Source organism: Eleginops maclovinus, chromosome 9 (genome assembly GCF_036324505.1).
Source record: "Eleginops maclovinus isolate JMC-PN-2008 ecotype Puerto Natales chromosome 9, JC_Emac_rtc_rv5, whole genome shotgun sequence".
Lineage (NCBI taxonomy): Eukaryota > Metazoa > Chordata > Actinopteri > Perciformes > Eleginopidae > Eleginops > Eleginops maclovinus.
In genome coordinates, this window is record NC_086357.1 from 1,627,652 (window position 1) to 1,641,943 (window position 14,292).

The 14,292-nt window shown below is 42.4% G+C and overlaps 2 protein-coding genes and 2 non-coding genes across 7 annotated transcripts; 3 read left to right on the top strand and 1 right to left on the bottom strand.

The window, feature by feature from the left end:
- Nucleotides 1–1,084: 1,084 nt before the first annotated feature.
- cep63 (centrosomal protein 63) lies at nucleotides 1,085–9,029 on the bottom strand. Of its 2 annotated transcripts, none has more exons than XM_063890522.1 (15): nucleotides 8,898–9,029; nucleotides 8,536–8,576; nucleotides 8,273–8,450; nucleotides 7,901–7,996; nucleotides 6,992–7,093; nucleotides 6,761–6,874; nucleotides 6,495–6,653; nucleotides 5,870–6,015; nucleotides 5,206–5,349; nucleotides 5,050–5,116; nucleotides 4,379–4,567; nucleotides 2,805–2,891; nucleotides 2,100–2,302; nucleotides 1,744–2,017; nucleotides 1,085–1,657 (listed from the first exon to the last, which is right to left on the bottom strand). In XM_063890522.1, the coding sequence occupies exons 1-15, from the start codon at nucleotides 9,006–9,008 to the stop codon at nucleotides 1,448–1,450; spliced, it is 2,121 nt and encodes a 706-aa protein (XP_063746592.1). In that variant the 5' UTR covers nucleotides 9,009–9,029; the 3' UTR covers nucleotides 1,085–1,447. The 2 variants fall into 2 exon arrangements, with proteins under 2 accessions (XP_063746592.1, XP_063746593.1); XM_063890523.1 differs by having other exon boundaries at nucleotides 8,862–8,937.
- A 290-nt stretch (nucleotides 9,030–9,319) lies between these two features.
- trnap-cgg (transfer RNA proline (anticodon CGG)) lies at nucleotides 9,320–9,391 on the top strand. The gene has a single exon. It is a non-coding gene; the product is annotated as a tRNA-Pro (tRNA).
- Nucleotides 9,392–9,731: 340 nt separating this feature from the next.
- On the top strand, nucleotides 9,732–9,803 carry trnap-ugg (transfer RNA proline (anticodon UGG)). The gene has a single exon. It is a non-coding gene; the product is annotated as a tRNA-Pro (tRNA).
- A 336-nt stretch (nucleotides 9,804–10,139) lies between these two features.
- im:7152348 (uncharacterized protein LOC559250 homolog) lies at nucleotides 10,140–12,739 on the top strand. 3 transcript variants are annotated; one of them, XM_063891810.1, is made up of 4 exons: nucleotides 10,140–10,263; nucleotides 10,497–10,885; nucleotides 11,286–11,390; nucleotides 11,482–12,739. In XM_063891810.1, the coding sequence occupies exons 2-4, from the start codon at nucleotides 10,518–10,520 to the stop codon at nucleotides 11,525–11,527; spliced, it is 519 nt and encodes a 172-aa protein (XP_063747880.1). In that variant the 5' UTR covers nucleotides 10,140–10,263; nucleotides 10,497–10,517; the 3' UTR covers nucleotides 11,528–12,739. The 3 variants fall into 3 exon arrangements, with proteins under 3 accessions (XP_063747880.1, XP_063747881.1, XP_063747882.1); XM_063891811.1 differs by having other exon boundaries at nucleotides 10,153–10,263; nucleotides 10,508–10,885; XM_063891812.1 differs by having other exon boundaries at nucleotides 10,155–10,263; nucleotides 10,511–10,885.
- The last annotated feature ends 1,553 nt before the right edge of the window (nucleotides 12,740–14,292 follow it).

Sequence of the window (14,292 nt, forward strand, 5' to 3'; positions counted from 1 at the left end):
TGACTTGGGAAAAGTTAGAGAGCTACAGTGTGGAGCCCCCCCTCATGCACATACTGTATGTGGTATTTTCCCAGTCTTGACATACGTGCAAGGAGGACGGACACTCCTTTGGCTCGCAGCTCTCTTCTCTGGAAGCTAATGCTAAGTGTTCATGCTGCATTCCATTCAACTTAAGCAAATTGAAAGAATGATGCAGCGTCCAACGAGGAAAAACGCAAAGGAGCTCTCTTAATGTCAGAGTCTCAACAAGTCATTCAAAAGGAATGCAGCAACCTGAAGTCAGCTATGTGAGGTCACATAAATACAACACAATATGCCGGAATACATCATATTAAAAGCACAGCTGAGGCACATTTCCTCCAAGTTCTGATAATAAAACACTACTTGCAGACAGGTGTGTGACAATATGGCTCGATCACAGAAATGTTAACATGAGCTCAGATTTGCATACTCCCATGCAGAACACAGAGGTGAAAAGATGTCCAAAGCACGGATGGAATGCACATTACATAAAAATATGTTGTGCACGCACATCTGGAATTTGTACAGTTGAAGTACTGGAGATTTGGCAATGGCTTTTTGACAATATTTGTCTAATCTCTAATTATATGAGCAGTCACTACAGAGCCTGAGAGTGATCTGCCAACAGAGGCCACTGTACTCCTGCATATAGACAATCTTTTATTAAAACTGTATTTATTGTTCTTTTCCAGAAACTGCCATTGAGATATCACAAGAAAAAATTCTTCCATGCCAAGATGTATTGTTTGCATTTTTCTTTGATATTGATAATCATGTATTTCACTTGCAGCTGCACAGGACCGGAGAGGAGTAAAAGTGTTCAGTCAGCCTCAGCTTGTTCTTTAGGATGAGTTACAAGTGGCAGGGCAAAAAATGTCAAGACACAGATAAAAGAAAACTGAAAAAATCCCCCAGGAAACAATCTGAACTAACCAGCACCGCAACACTGACAACATCATATGTGTGACCTCAAACTACGCGGTCTTCACTGTGGGGACAGAGGCCACAGCCAACTTGGTTCTCCTTAAATAGTATTTAAGAAATAACTTTAGGGAATTCAAACTCTGCGTTGTCAATCTGAGTTTAATTGCTCAAAAATCAAGACGGGCTCTGACAAGGGAGGAACTTCACAAAGGCCAAAGATGAATTCAGGTGCTACTGCTTCCCGAGTTGGGAATACATTCTTCCAACCTTGGTGTGTCTTTAAAAAGCCATGTGGAAACATCATGGACGCTAAAAAGAGGATTTGTTGTAGTGTCTTGTTTATGGCCATCAGCTCAACATTACAGCTATAGTTTGCTCTGCCGTGTTTCTGCGCAACAGAACGTCGTCCTCCATCATGTAGAATCTACTGAAGCACAAGAATGCAGTTGTCCTCCGCTGTTCAAGGCACTGAGTTTCAGATTTACTGCACCTCACCCCATCACTAACCACTCTGCTGTCTGCAGTCGGTTGAAGTCTGGGGGGACTCGGGCCCTGAGCCCCCCGGCAGGTACTTGGAGAGAATCCTGGCATTGCTCTCTCTCATCCCCTGGATGTGGGAGTCCAGTTTCTGGACCAGCTCCTTAGCCAGGAAGCTTTCTTCCTGCAGGAAACGAGAGACAGTTCCGTCCCCTGGAGAAACGGATAGAGGCTCCTGAGAGGGAAGAAAAGAACAATTCTGTAGGATTCTAAAAATGACTTTTATGAGAACAGTGGGTTATTATTGGTGATGAGTGTCACCATGGCAGAAGGAGACGGTATGGGTTTCTCTCTGGACCCCGAGTTTTCCGAGCTGGATCTTTGCTCCTCAGCAGCAGAGTCATTTGGACTTGGCACAGAGTTTCTCCTGATCAGTCTTGTGGAGGAAGAGGAGGATGCTGAAGAAGTAGGCCTGCTGTCTGGGGCCTGGCTACAGGAGGACTGGGACAGGGTGTGCAGCTGCTGGAAGAGGCTCTGGATCTCTCCCTGGTATTGGCCGCTGTTCAGCAGCTCGGCCTTTGTAGCTGTCTCCTGCCTGTGGTGACAGATAAAGTTCCATAAAAGGCTAATTTTCTTGATCTTTTGAGCATGTGTGTCTGTGTGTGGCAGGCAGGCACCTGTCCTGAGCAGGTTGTGGGGGGGTGGTCGTAGCGTGATTGAGCAGAGCCTGTTTGTATCGGTCAGGACAGGTCCTGCTTGAGGCCTCGAGTCGGGCTTGCAGCTCAGCGAGGTCCTTCCTCAGCCGGCTGTTCTCTTGTTCCAGGCTGCACAGAGACGACACATAACTCTCCCTGAGGGACGCCAGCGAGGACTCCCCCCTCTGACGAGACAGTTTATAGGTTAGAGAGAGCAGAGGCAGGTGTGTTGAAGGGCGGCACTTCAGGAGAATACCTTCTTAACGACTTACTTTGGGACAATTAACTTTAGTATCGCATGCTTTCTGTTCAATTACATTTCCAAACAATAATCTGAACAGGGGGAAAGCAAAACGATTAATTGTTCATGTTTAGGGAATAAAATGTGCTACAGATCGGCCTTCTAATGATAAATTACTGTTATTAAGTTTGGTGTATGTAGGTTATACTACTGCTAGGTGCATATTTCTCGCTCAGAGAATGAAAAATATATGAGGAAAACAACCTTTAAAGATACTCATTGTAGAATGTAAAAACGAAGCAACACAAACACCTAAATTAATGCTTTCCTTCCAGCACTCTGAACGGCAAACTGTCGGCCATGATGCTGCATGGTGTTATTGCATTAATAGAGGGCTGTGTCATGAGTGAAATGAGTGAATGACTACATCATCTCAGCACACACACCTCTGGTGACGGAGCCTCCGGCCTCTGCAGCAGACCCTTCAGATGCTGCTTCTCTGTTTGCACGCTCTCCAGCTGCGCCCGAGTCGCCTGAGGAATTCAGAGAGGAAGAAAAGCCTGACGCATTCATAAAAACGGCCTGAGCAGGTGCATGGGCTCGGGCATGATGCAATGTTCCTCACCCGTTTACAGAAGAGTAATTAAGCTAATAAAACTAAAATATAACGCTTTAAGTAACAGTTAATATGGTAATATAACTTATTTATCCATTTCTTTAAGTTCTAGACGTCTGAATTAAAAGATGTAACACAACGTAAAGGCAGCAGCGGCATCAGAAGTTCAAATGCACCGCCTGGCTCCTAAATGTTTGACTTTGAGTGGCAATAGACAACGTTTCTGCTTCTGCTTATCATTACAAAATAAATGTGGATCGCAAAAGGTGATGGTTGTAGAGTAACGGCGCTCTAAGTCACCCTTTCACTGCTCCCAGGATGCAACTCAGGACAGGTTGCTAACTTCAGCATGCTAACATGCTAACAATGCTAACAGCCACATGTAGTGCTGTAACAAATGCTGCCCTATATGCAAAGCTTCTTTGAAGGTATTCAGTGTCACTTTGGGATCATGTCTGTCCTGCTTATATGATGATGTCATTACACAAGAGAACAGGGGGAAGGTACCATTTTTAATTGAGGTTATATTAACGTAATGATTGATGCTGTCAGACTGCTGCTATGGACCGGCCCCGTATTACAGTAAGCAAGAAAATGTTGTTTTTGAAATGATAAAATAATGTTGAAATAATTGAAACTGAATATTTCTTAGATAAAAATGCATTGTGAGTTCTGGAAATGTATTTTTCTTCATTAAATACAGTGAAGGAAATAAGTATTTGATCCCCTGCAGATTTAGTTATTTTGCCCACTTACAAAGAACTGAACAGTCTGTACTTTAATGGTAGGTTTATTTAAACAGTGAGAGACAGAATATCAAAAAGAAAATCCACAAATTGTCTTCTACTCCAGTCTTGTGCTGGTCTACAATCTTGTCCCTGATGTCCTTATAAATTAGTTCCACCATGATCACAAGACCTGTCTCTGGTCTTGTCCTCGGTGGAGAGGTTGTAATCTGATTTATTGACTGTGGACAGGTGTCTTTTATCCAGGTAAAGAGTTGACATCAGGAGTACTTTCTTAAAGCGAGAGGACTTATTTAACCGCTCTGTGGGAGCCAGAATTCTTGTTGGTTGCAAGGGGATCAAATACTCATTTACCCCAATTAAATGCAAATCAATTTATATCTTTTTTTTATCTACATTTCTGGATTTTCTTTTTGATATTCTGTCTCTCACTGTTTAAATAAACCTACCATTAAAGTATAGACTGTTCAGTTCTTTGTAAGTGGGCAGACTTACTAAATCAGCAGGGGATCAAATACTTATTTCCTTTACTGTTTATATATTTAAAGTAAATGTTTGGCCTGTGTGTGTGTGTGTGTGTGTGTGTGTGTGTGTGTGTGTGTGTGTGTGTGTGTGTGTGTGTGTGTGTGTGTGTGTGTATGTGTGTGTGTTTGCTTACTGTTAGCTGGGCTTCTGCTCGCTCCAGCTCCCCACGGAGCTGCTGCCTGATGTTCGAGGAAGAGCCCTTCAGTGTGCAGGTGGTTACGTCTCGTTGGTGCAGCTCTGAGGTCAGCTTTGACACCTCCCTCCTCATCCCCGCCAACTCCCCACTGTGAGTCTGCCGCGCCCTGAGGAGCTCCTCTCTTACCTGAGGAAGGAATCAAGAGAAATAATAATACTTAAGTGTAGGGCAAGACGTGTGTTTGGGTCATCACTTTTTGTTATAGTTGGTGTGTGTGTGTTGTGTGGAGGTGTGTGTGTGTGTGTGTGTGTGTGTGTGTGTGTGTATCCCACCACATTTGGTGACATGCAATGTGGAAGTGTGCCGTTAAGGACTAGTTTTGACTGTTACGGAGAGAGGCAGAGTAGGGGCATTCCTTTCTGTTGACTTTGAGCATCATGTACAGAAATGACTTTTACCACCATCTACAACATTTACATGAAATGAAAAGGAACACGACTACAGACTCTTGTTCTTTTTCTTCGGATGCAGCATGTACAACAAACCTGCATGACTCCTCTCAGCGGCTTACAGGATTTTAAAAAAGTTGCTACAACACACACAACTACAGTTTGACCATCAACAACTAAAAACTCCCCCAACACAAGCAGACAGAAGAGATTACTGACCTTTTTCATTTCTGCCACAGAGGAATCATATTGTGCCTTGATGCTCCTCAGCTCAGATTGGTCCACTCTGAGCAAATCACAAAGACATTGATGGATCAATCAAAGAAATAAAGACACATAACTGTCTGAAGAAATAGCGATGTGGCCAGCTATTACCTCTCTTTGAGACATGCCACTTCAGCCTTGAGATGATCCTCACATGCTTCAGCGCAGTACAGCTTGGTGGCCATCTTCTCCAGATCCTGTCTGAGGGATTCCACACCAGCACAGCCCTGAGCGGCCAGGCAGTCCTCAAGAGAGCTGAGGAGCAACACAGTTCTGTTTAACCTTCTATTCAACTTTATTCTATGAAGGCCCAGAGACAGGCCGGGAAAAAAATCTGGTGATCCACTTTCTATACTTTTCCCTCCTTTATTTAAGATTTAAGAAAATCTAAACTTCAAAATGAAGTGGATGGGGGATGGATTTCACCACTACCCAGGTTCTATGAGAGAGGATAACACAAAACATATTTACCCTGTGTTTAGAAAGCAAGAATCCAAAACTTACATGGAAATAAACATTTATGTGTTTAGTAAAAATTAGAACATGCAGTAAAAAAAAGTATCCTTGCAAAACCTTTTATTTTCACCTGAAACTTGAGACAAAGTAAATGCATCACCGGAATTGTTCTCCTAAATTGCCTCTCTCCAGCATTATTCCTTCAGCAGATAGCATTGGACCCCATGTGCATGCTGTCTGCAGTGAGGGGATAGACTGCCCTCTTGTATATCGTTGCTGTACTACAACATAGACATCAGTACAAGAGTGATCCACCCACCGAATGACTTGATCTTTAGCCTGGAGGGCTTGGGTCAGTCTGGCGGCTTCAGTGCGCAGCCTCTGGCATTCCAGTCCGGTTCTTTGCACAAAGGAATCCTGGGAGTCCAGCGTAGCTTGGTGTTCCTCCCTCTCCTCTGAAAGCACCTGGGTAAAGCAGCAGTGGATCCTCAGTGAGGAAATCCTATTCTAACCTCCTACACCGCACTACATTTACATATTATATTACATGACATACATTTATTATCTCACACAAACATTATAGATGGATTAATAGATTTACAGGTTAGAGGGAAAATATTTTGGGTTGGACAATCCCTTTATCTTTCTCTTTATCAAGTGTCTTGATGTCACCTCATAAAGCACTAGATAAATCAATTGTATTATTATCAGTATTATTATTAAAGTCGTGGACACACATAACAATTATGAATGTGATTTGTGCGTGTCAACTGACAGGACTGTTTTGGACCTAGTCTGTCTCACTCCGAGGATGTTGGTCTTATCAGTTGTCATCATAAATCTCCAGATGCAGGTTTTTTTAACACCTGTGATTTTATATGTACGTGACTGGTCTTCAGGTTTGTTCAGATCTTTAATCTCAGACTGCTTGTGATGGTTCTTACCCCTCTGCTGAGCTGCTGCTCTCTCTGCGTCTGTCCCAGCCACAGCTCCAGCGGGCGGAGGCGTTCCAGCTCCAGCTCCTGAGAGTGCAGGCTGCCCTGAGCCTTCTCCAGCTGCAAACACAGACGCTCCCGCTCCTTCCGACACAACGCCCCCTGGGACTGGACATTGAATAACAGAGAATACGTGTCAAAGTAACTGTCCTCCACTTCGCTGCAGAGTTGAAGTCTGACTTGGCATGGCATGACATGGTATTAGTTTCCTTTACCTTCCTTAGTGTGAGCTCATCAGTCAGGCTCTTGTTCTGGGCCTCCAGCTCTTTCACTAGTTTTTGGGACTGGATGTGTTGCTGCTCCCACTCTACAGAGCGCTGCTGGTAAACCTGCAGAGACACAAGGTTGAATGAAGTGCACACATGCAGACTTCAAGTGCAATCAGTAAGTGACAGGCGATGCAAGAGAAGAAGAGTATACAGAGAATTGGACTGAGGTTGTCGTACCTCCATCTCTGAGTGCTCTGATGCTTTGGGGTTTGCTCCTCCACTGGACTCCTTCAGCTGTTTGCGATGAAGCTTGACATAACTTCTCTTTAACTTATCCAACTGCAGGAATAGATATTCAAATTTAAATCGGACACTTTCAAAAGCGTTGGCGTGAGCAAACATATAGATAAGAAAAAATGATGACCAATAAGATCAACACAAAGCATATTCTGTACATAGAAATTCGCAATAAACTAAAAGAAACATTACATAACGGAAAAGGAGTATGAAGAAACATTGTAGATATCTTCAATAAAGTATGTAATTAAAACAAATATAGTATTTTGAGTGACATATTTTAAATGGTTCAGTGATATGTTAGATATACCGGAAAAGCAAATGTTGATATCAGTAATTGTTATAGTAACTAGCGAAAAAGGAATGACTGAAATCTATTATTATTACACTAAAGATATACTGTATGGTTATATGATTTGACGAGCCAAAATGTGATTTCCACATATGACAGTTGTAACTTGTCAAATAGATTTGCAGATACTTTAAATGTAGGTTTTAACTTGTCAAAACACATTTTACCATGTCTTTAGAGCACTAGACTTTGCAGTGATCAATATTAAATGTCATTTCCATTTTCAGCACATTGGGTAAGAACTAACATTGATCAGTTTTTAAAAGATAGAAAAGGATTAAGTTGCTCTAGAATTGATTTTTTTGACGGACATTGTGTAAGCTTAAACTGGTTGATAAGAACTAAGCTAAACTTGGACATACCTACAAACATACACACAAACATGTTGAAGAGCTGTTAATGAGAGCTTTCATACTAAATGTTGACCTAGATAATTCTCAACTGAATGAAAAGCATTTTGAATTCCTGTTTAGATTGAGTGATGGACCGAGCCTCACCTCCTCCCGGAGCTTCTGCAGCTGCTGCTCGTACTTGGTAATCATCTCATTTGGACCAGGCTGGACTTCTTCAAGCTGCTTGTGGAGCAATCCAATCTGCAGTCAGAGTTTTGACAGTTATGGTGCTGAAAAAATGTGGCTAGAATTCCAACGATGATAACAGATAACAGGGACATCTAGAGTCAAACTAAATTTAACAACAACAACAACAACAGCAACAGCAACAACAACAACAACAACAACAATAATCGTGCTGCAATACAACGCTATACTTCAAAATGAAATCGGAGATGAATGATTGAAGTGGAGATGGTCAGTTTCCAGATTTCTGCATCAGGAACACCAATACCTTTAGGAAGTATGCTACTTTACCTCCAGGTCCCTCCGGTGAACGAGATTCCTGGAAGCCAACAGCTCCTCTTCCCCTCTCTTCAGCCGGAGCTGCATGGCCTGAGTCTCAGCCTCCCACTCCTTCTTCTGATGATCGATCATTATGTCAATCTGTCTCATCAGTTCCTGAAGCTCCGGCTCGCATGATGACAGCACAGAGCTGGAATAGGATACACATATTACACATTTTGATGTGGGCTAGATCTTCGAGGACACCTTCGACTGACTTGCTTTAGCCACACTACCTTAGGTCAGGGTTCTGCAAACATCCCAGAGAAGCCTCCATCTGGTGGGAAATGACACCGTCAGCGTTAACTTCACTTTAACTCGCCTCAAGTTCAACGTTCTCTAGCCTAGCAACCTCTGTGCCAGCGTTATCGTTACTACCTAATACAACCCAACTGAGCTGTAGCCACGCCAGTTGAGTAAGTTGCGTGGGTTGAAAAGGGTAACTAACGTTACATCAACTTCATTTGGACTGTGAAAAATTCTAAGTACAGCAAGAAAATCCTTAGCAAACAATATTAGCAAACATTCACAAGTTTTAGAGGGACAAACGACTTTTGTTTACAATGTTAACGGGACTACACAGCAGCACAGCACCAACTTGATTTCCTGATGTAAGGCGGTAACTCCGCCTCCAATCTGTGACCTCAGCACGCTGTACGTCTAGTGTTAGGGGACTCTCCCTCTGCCTGCAAGTATGGCTAAAATTCATCTCCTACCGTGCACGATGGAGATGTTGTATTAAATTAAAATATTAATCCAAGTATCTAACGAGTTAAGTTACAATAACTAATTTCAACATTGTATTTTTCGAATGACTGGACTTAAACTGTTACTGGGACTTCAATGAGCAGTGACATGTATTCCACACGCTCCATAATAATCAAAGTGATCCATGATCTTGGCCATCAGCTCCTGGTGTTTCTCATATGATATTTACACGAAAACAAAGAAAGTGTGCGAAAGACTCATCCCATTCAGAGAGATAACTAAATTGTGTTGTATCGCTCTCCGTGAACACGTGGCTCGTTGGTCTAGGGGTATGATTCTCGCTTCGGGTGCGAGAGGTCCCGGGTTCAAATCCCGGACGAGCCCTCCATTTTGATTGATGGTGGATGACGCTCCTGAATGAATAGAATATACTTAGGCTTACCTAAACGTTTAGCGTTAGCGGTAGTTTTCGACACAACATCCACTGCAGTATAATGCGATTTTCTTGCGGGGCAAGCTTCCCGCTGAATACCCGAATTTAGAATCACCCTGTGGTTCTTTGTAAAACATTTACCCTCTCGGTTTTATATTAACGTTGAGGTAAGCTGGAAGCTTTTTTTATGTTGAGCTAATACCTATAATAGAATCACTATAACCAACACATGAGCTAAACCTTTGTAAGCAAACCAGGTATAAAGCAACAATAATCCAAGCGAAGAATTGTGGCTCGTTGGTCTAGGGGTATGATTCTCGCTTTGGGTGCGAGAGGTCCCGGGTTCAAATCCCGGACGAGCCCTACCTTTTTTACAAATACGTTTGAAATTAATTTCATTTTATATAACCATTTCTTTATAACTGCATTTTAATATACTCACATGTATAATGACGTGATAAACGTTTTTACAGGGGAGTGTCTATAGGTGAGATATCACCGTTGCATTATTTCCCCGCCCATGACGCCTTCTTTAACCCGCACCAGTTTCTCCACCTGCACACACTAAACAAAGAGCGTCACCACCAACCTGCCTCCCCAGCTGTTGTGCTGTTTGTCTGGGCCTTGAGAAGAGAGAGCTGTTTCTGCTCCGCCCCCCCCACACACACACACACACACACAGCAGACACTACCAACAGGCGGCAGACGAGCTGCCTCTCCATTCACTGCAGTGCTGCTCTGCTGTGCGCTCTAAAGGGACAATACTCTGTATTCAGTCTGAAGCATTGAGGAGTAACGTTTCTACATTGGCTTCACTTATACTGTAAGTAGGCTTAAAAGACAATGATGTTATTATTTTTGGCTTAACTTGTTTCCATCAATTATAATGTTTAGTATTGGATGCTGGTTTTGGTTATGAATTTCAGTTTTATTTAACTTTATTGTCATCAAAGACGCTTAGCTATAATAAAACCTACATGATTTTTATCCCTTATGCCTAAATACTATTGCTGAAGTGTTATTATTTACTTTATTATTATTTTTTTAATGTTACAGTCTGTGTGCAGCAGCCGGACCATGGTTCTGTGTGAGGACGGAGAGTGCAGCGTATGCCTTCTGCCCTACTCTCGGACGGACAGGATCCCCAGGGTGCTGCACTGCAGACACACCTTCTGCCAGCTGTGCCTGGAGACCATGTCTCAGGCCAGGAGCGGGCTGCTCACCGTGGGCTGCCCTCTGTGTCGACGGGTGACTGGCATAGGACGCAGCCTCAGTCTGCAGGAAGCTCTGTGGGTCAACAGCAAGCTGTGGGAGGAGATACCAGAGGAAGAGGACGCTGAGGCCGAGGAGGAGGAGGAGGAGGAGGAGGAGGAAGATGGACTGAAAGCAGAAGCTGAGGAGGAGGGGACAGAGTCCAAACAGGAATCGTCGCTGCAGGCAGAGTGGTGGGTGTAAACAGACACGTATGTGATCATTAGCACAAATAAAACTCAAACTGGTTAGCTGTAACTATAGTTCCTCATTTATGGGCTTTTTCACAACTATTTACATGTATCTATCAATGTTGTGACCTTTGACCTCTAGAGCTATTTTCTCCAAACACTTCTCTTCCAGAATGCCTTAAATTTCCCAAAAGAAACCATGCAAATATAGTATAAGAACAGTTTCCTTTTAAAACCAGTGTTGATTTTGAAGAATTGGGAAAAATTCCTGCCATAGCTCACCCATTCACACACCGGTGTTAATCTGCACCTTTATCCACAAAGCTTCTCATTTAGCTCCTCGGCTCTGCAGTGCCACATTTAGTTGTAGGAGTAAAAAACCCTATTCCACTTTTCTTTTCAGTGCTTCTTCCAGGTCTGCCAGAACAAAGCTCAAACTGCCTGGCTTCTTCAGGAAGTTAAGTTTAACGAAGCAACACCAAGAGCGCATTGTGCCCGGCAGTAATGTGTAAGTCCTGACTTCAGAGAAAATAACAGGGGAAAAAAACGGAAGAGAAAATAAATAAAAACTAAAATGTGTGTTTTTTCTTGTTTTTAAGGGAAATGAAATCGTGGCGCAGGCTTCCAACTGAAGAGACTGTTTAAGAAGGGAGAAGATGACGAGGCAGAGCCTCTCAGGATGTTATTAGCAGATGCTAGACGCCAGAGAAGACAACTCACCCCTCTGAGACCAGAAAGTCGAGGCCGTTAGAGCTAGGAATCCATTTGTGTTTCTATCAAGACATTGTTTGTCCCCAGCCAAAGGTTCCCCGTGTCCCCATTATTTATTCTACGCCTAATTCCCCCAGCTGGTGCGGGGGGATTTGGTTCAGCTGTCCCAGGGGGACTCACACCCCGGGACCCCCTTGTAACAGATGGTCTCTGAGGACCTTCCCTTCTGAACGTTGATTATAAAACTAATTGTGTTTTATTTTATTTATATAGCTAGCTGGCAAAGTATTTAATAAAACTATTTTTGAAAGAAAAAGTGTTTTTATTTACGCAGGGAGATAAAAGAATCATGAGCAATTCTGTACTTTACAACATACATCATTTATAACATTAAGTATTTAATGGTTGAAAAAAGTGAAGGTAGTCGGAGATTTCTGAATGTGAAAATTACTTTTGTGGTCTAGAAACAACAAAAGCATGTCACAAAAGACTCGTTCAGCCATGAAAGTGGATTATAAACTCCATTCAGTGAGCATCTGGCAATATTCCATGCTGGAGATATTAGAATGGCGGATCACTGTCATGGAAATGGACTTTATTCTATTGTGCTACCTTATGTGCACACGCCATTTCAAAAATATACAGCATTCTGAGATGAATGAAGTCTCACTGAGGTTTTACAGGGTTTGGCTTCTCACTCGTGTTAGGGTCATGTGATTTGGCTGCAAGAAATCCGTTAGTAGTCCCACTGGTTTGGTCCCTGAGTGGGTGGAGCAGGTTTCTGTAATCCTGTGAAACACTCATATTTTTTAATGACTGTGTTATTTTTCCTCTCATTTATGTTTTCCCACGGTTAAATACTATCCGAGTGACTGACCTCCTCTCGACACAGGGAGCTCCTTCCAAAGCTGTAATGACCCGGCAGCAGCAGCTGGCTGTCAGTCAGGAGGACACGCTGTGAGAGTGGCTCAGTTTCAGTTTCGCAACATTCACTGGCTCCCACAGCGCTGCTGCTAGTGTTGATCTGAGGGCCTTTAAGATGGAACAGAACAGGAAACAACTCTCGGTGCAGGGAACAAGTACTCAAATGATCCACTCAAGAGAAACAGCATGGTTACAACGTGAAAACAATTCAAATAAGATCCTGTATTTAAAAATGTATCTAAATAAAAGCACAAAAGTTCTGTATTTAATTTATAAGTACTTATGCAATAAAAGGTTTGTAACTGTTGTACGTTGTATACAAGTACTAGTACCTTCAAATTGTACTTCAGCACAGTACTAAGGAAATGCACCAGCTGACACAAGTACACAAGTAATGAGGAAGTTCTCAGATCAGGTCCCACCACAACAAATAAGCATCTCTACGGGGGGGGGGGGGGGGGGGGGGGGGAGTCTTTGCAATAGACATGGTGCAAGACAGTTTCACAGAGCTGACCGTCACAGCAATACATTCCTGTTTGAGTATGTGTGTTCCACTGGCTGTGGGTTGAGGTGAATATACTCAAATACCTTTGCATTATTGCAAATCTGGGACTAAACTAGGACAGATCTTCAATGGATAGTTAAGTTGCTTTACTTCTCGTCTGTACTCCCATACATGATGTTCTGTGTGGAGGTCTTGGGGAACACATACAACACAAATACACATCCAATCTTTATCCTGCAAAAAGAGCCCTACGAATTATACATAAAACTACTTACAGAGAACCAACAAATCAATTATTATACACCAGACCTGGTTGACTTTAACTATCCAAATTATGTTGAAAGCCACAAATCAACAATTGCCTCGTGGTATCCAGGCACTGATCACACAGAGAAAACCAACACATGCTGAGAGGAAATCCCTTTTTCAAAACACCTGTATGAAAAAAATCCCAACTTCAGTGCATTACAACAACAGGTGTTGATCTGTGGAATAACTGTAATGAGGAGCTGGAATACTGTGCAACTTTATCTGAACTAAAAAAACTATTCAGAAACCAAATCCTAAATTATTATGATTATTGATTATGTTTTTGATTTGTACAAAGAGACGATTTTTATTTTTTATTTCTCTAAAACAATGTGTCAAATATCACGAATGCTGATGACGATAAGCAGAACTTTAATTAATCTTCTTCTTGCCCCTTTTGGACATGACAGAATACTACTTGAGTATTTATTTTTATTTGTATACCTTGTGAAGGTCTTTGTTAACATGTTCAATAATAATAATAAAAAATACAACTTTGTGATAGTAACTTTAAGTTTGTCCGTCTTTTTTCACAGGTTAAGGGAAGAAATACTTGGAAACATTAGCCAAAAAAAGAAGCCAACGTGTTGTTTGAGCAGATCCTAAAACAGGGCATCTGAATGGAACCGGCCTTGGCTGAGGTCTCTGCTCTTCTCCAGTTGCAAATGTGTGTGATTATTTTCACAACTCAGGCGAAATTAGAAAAAGCCTCAGGTGACAGGAGTTAGTCACGGACAGACACTGGTAACATATTGTTGTGGTCTCACAGCAGAAACCATGCACGCCACAACATGTACAAATACTTATTAACACTGTCACAACCATTGCTTAATTACCGGTAACTTCACCGGCGGTTCCCTAGGTTTGTCTGACGTAGCACCTCACCACCCGTCAATTTTGAAATGTTTTTTTTCTTCTATTTATTTCAAAACAAATGTTAAGTAAAACCACAAAATACCCT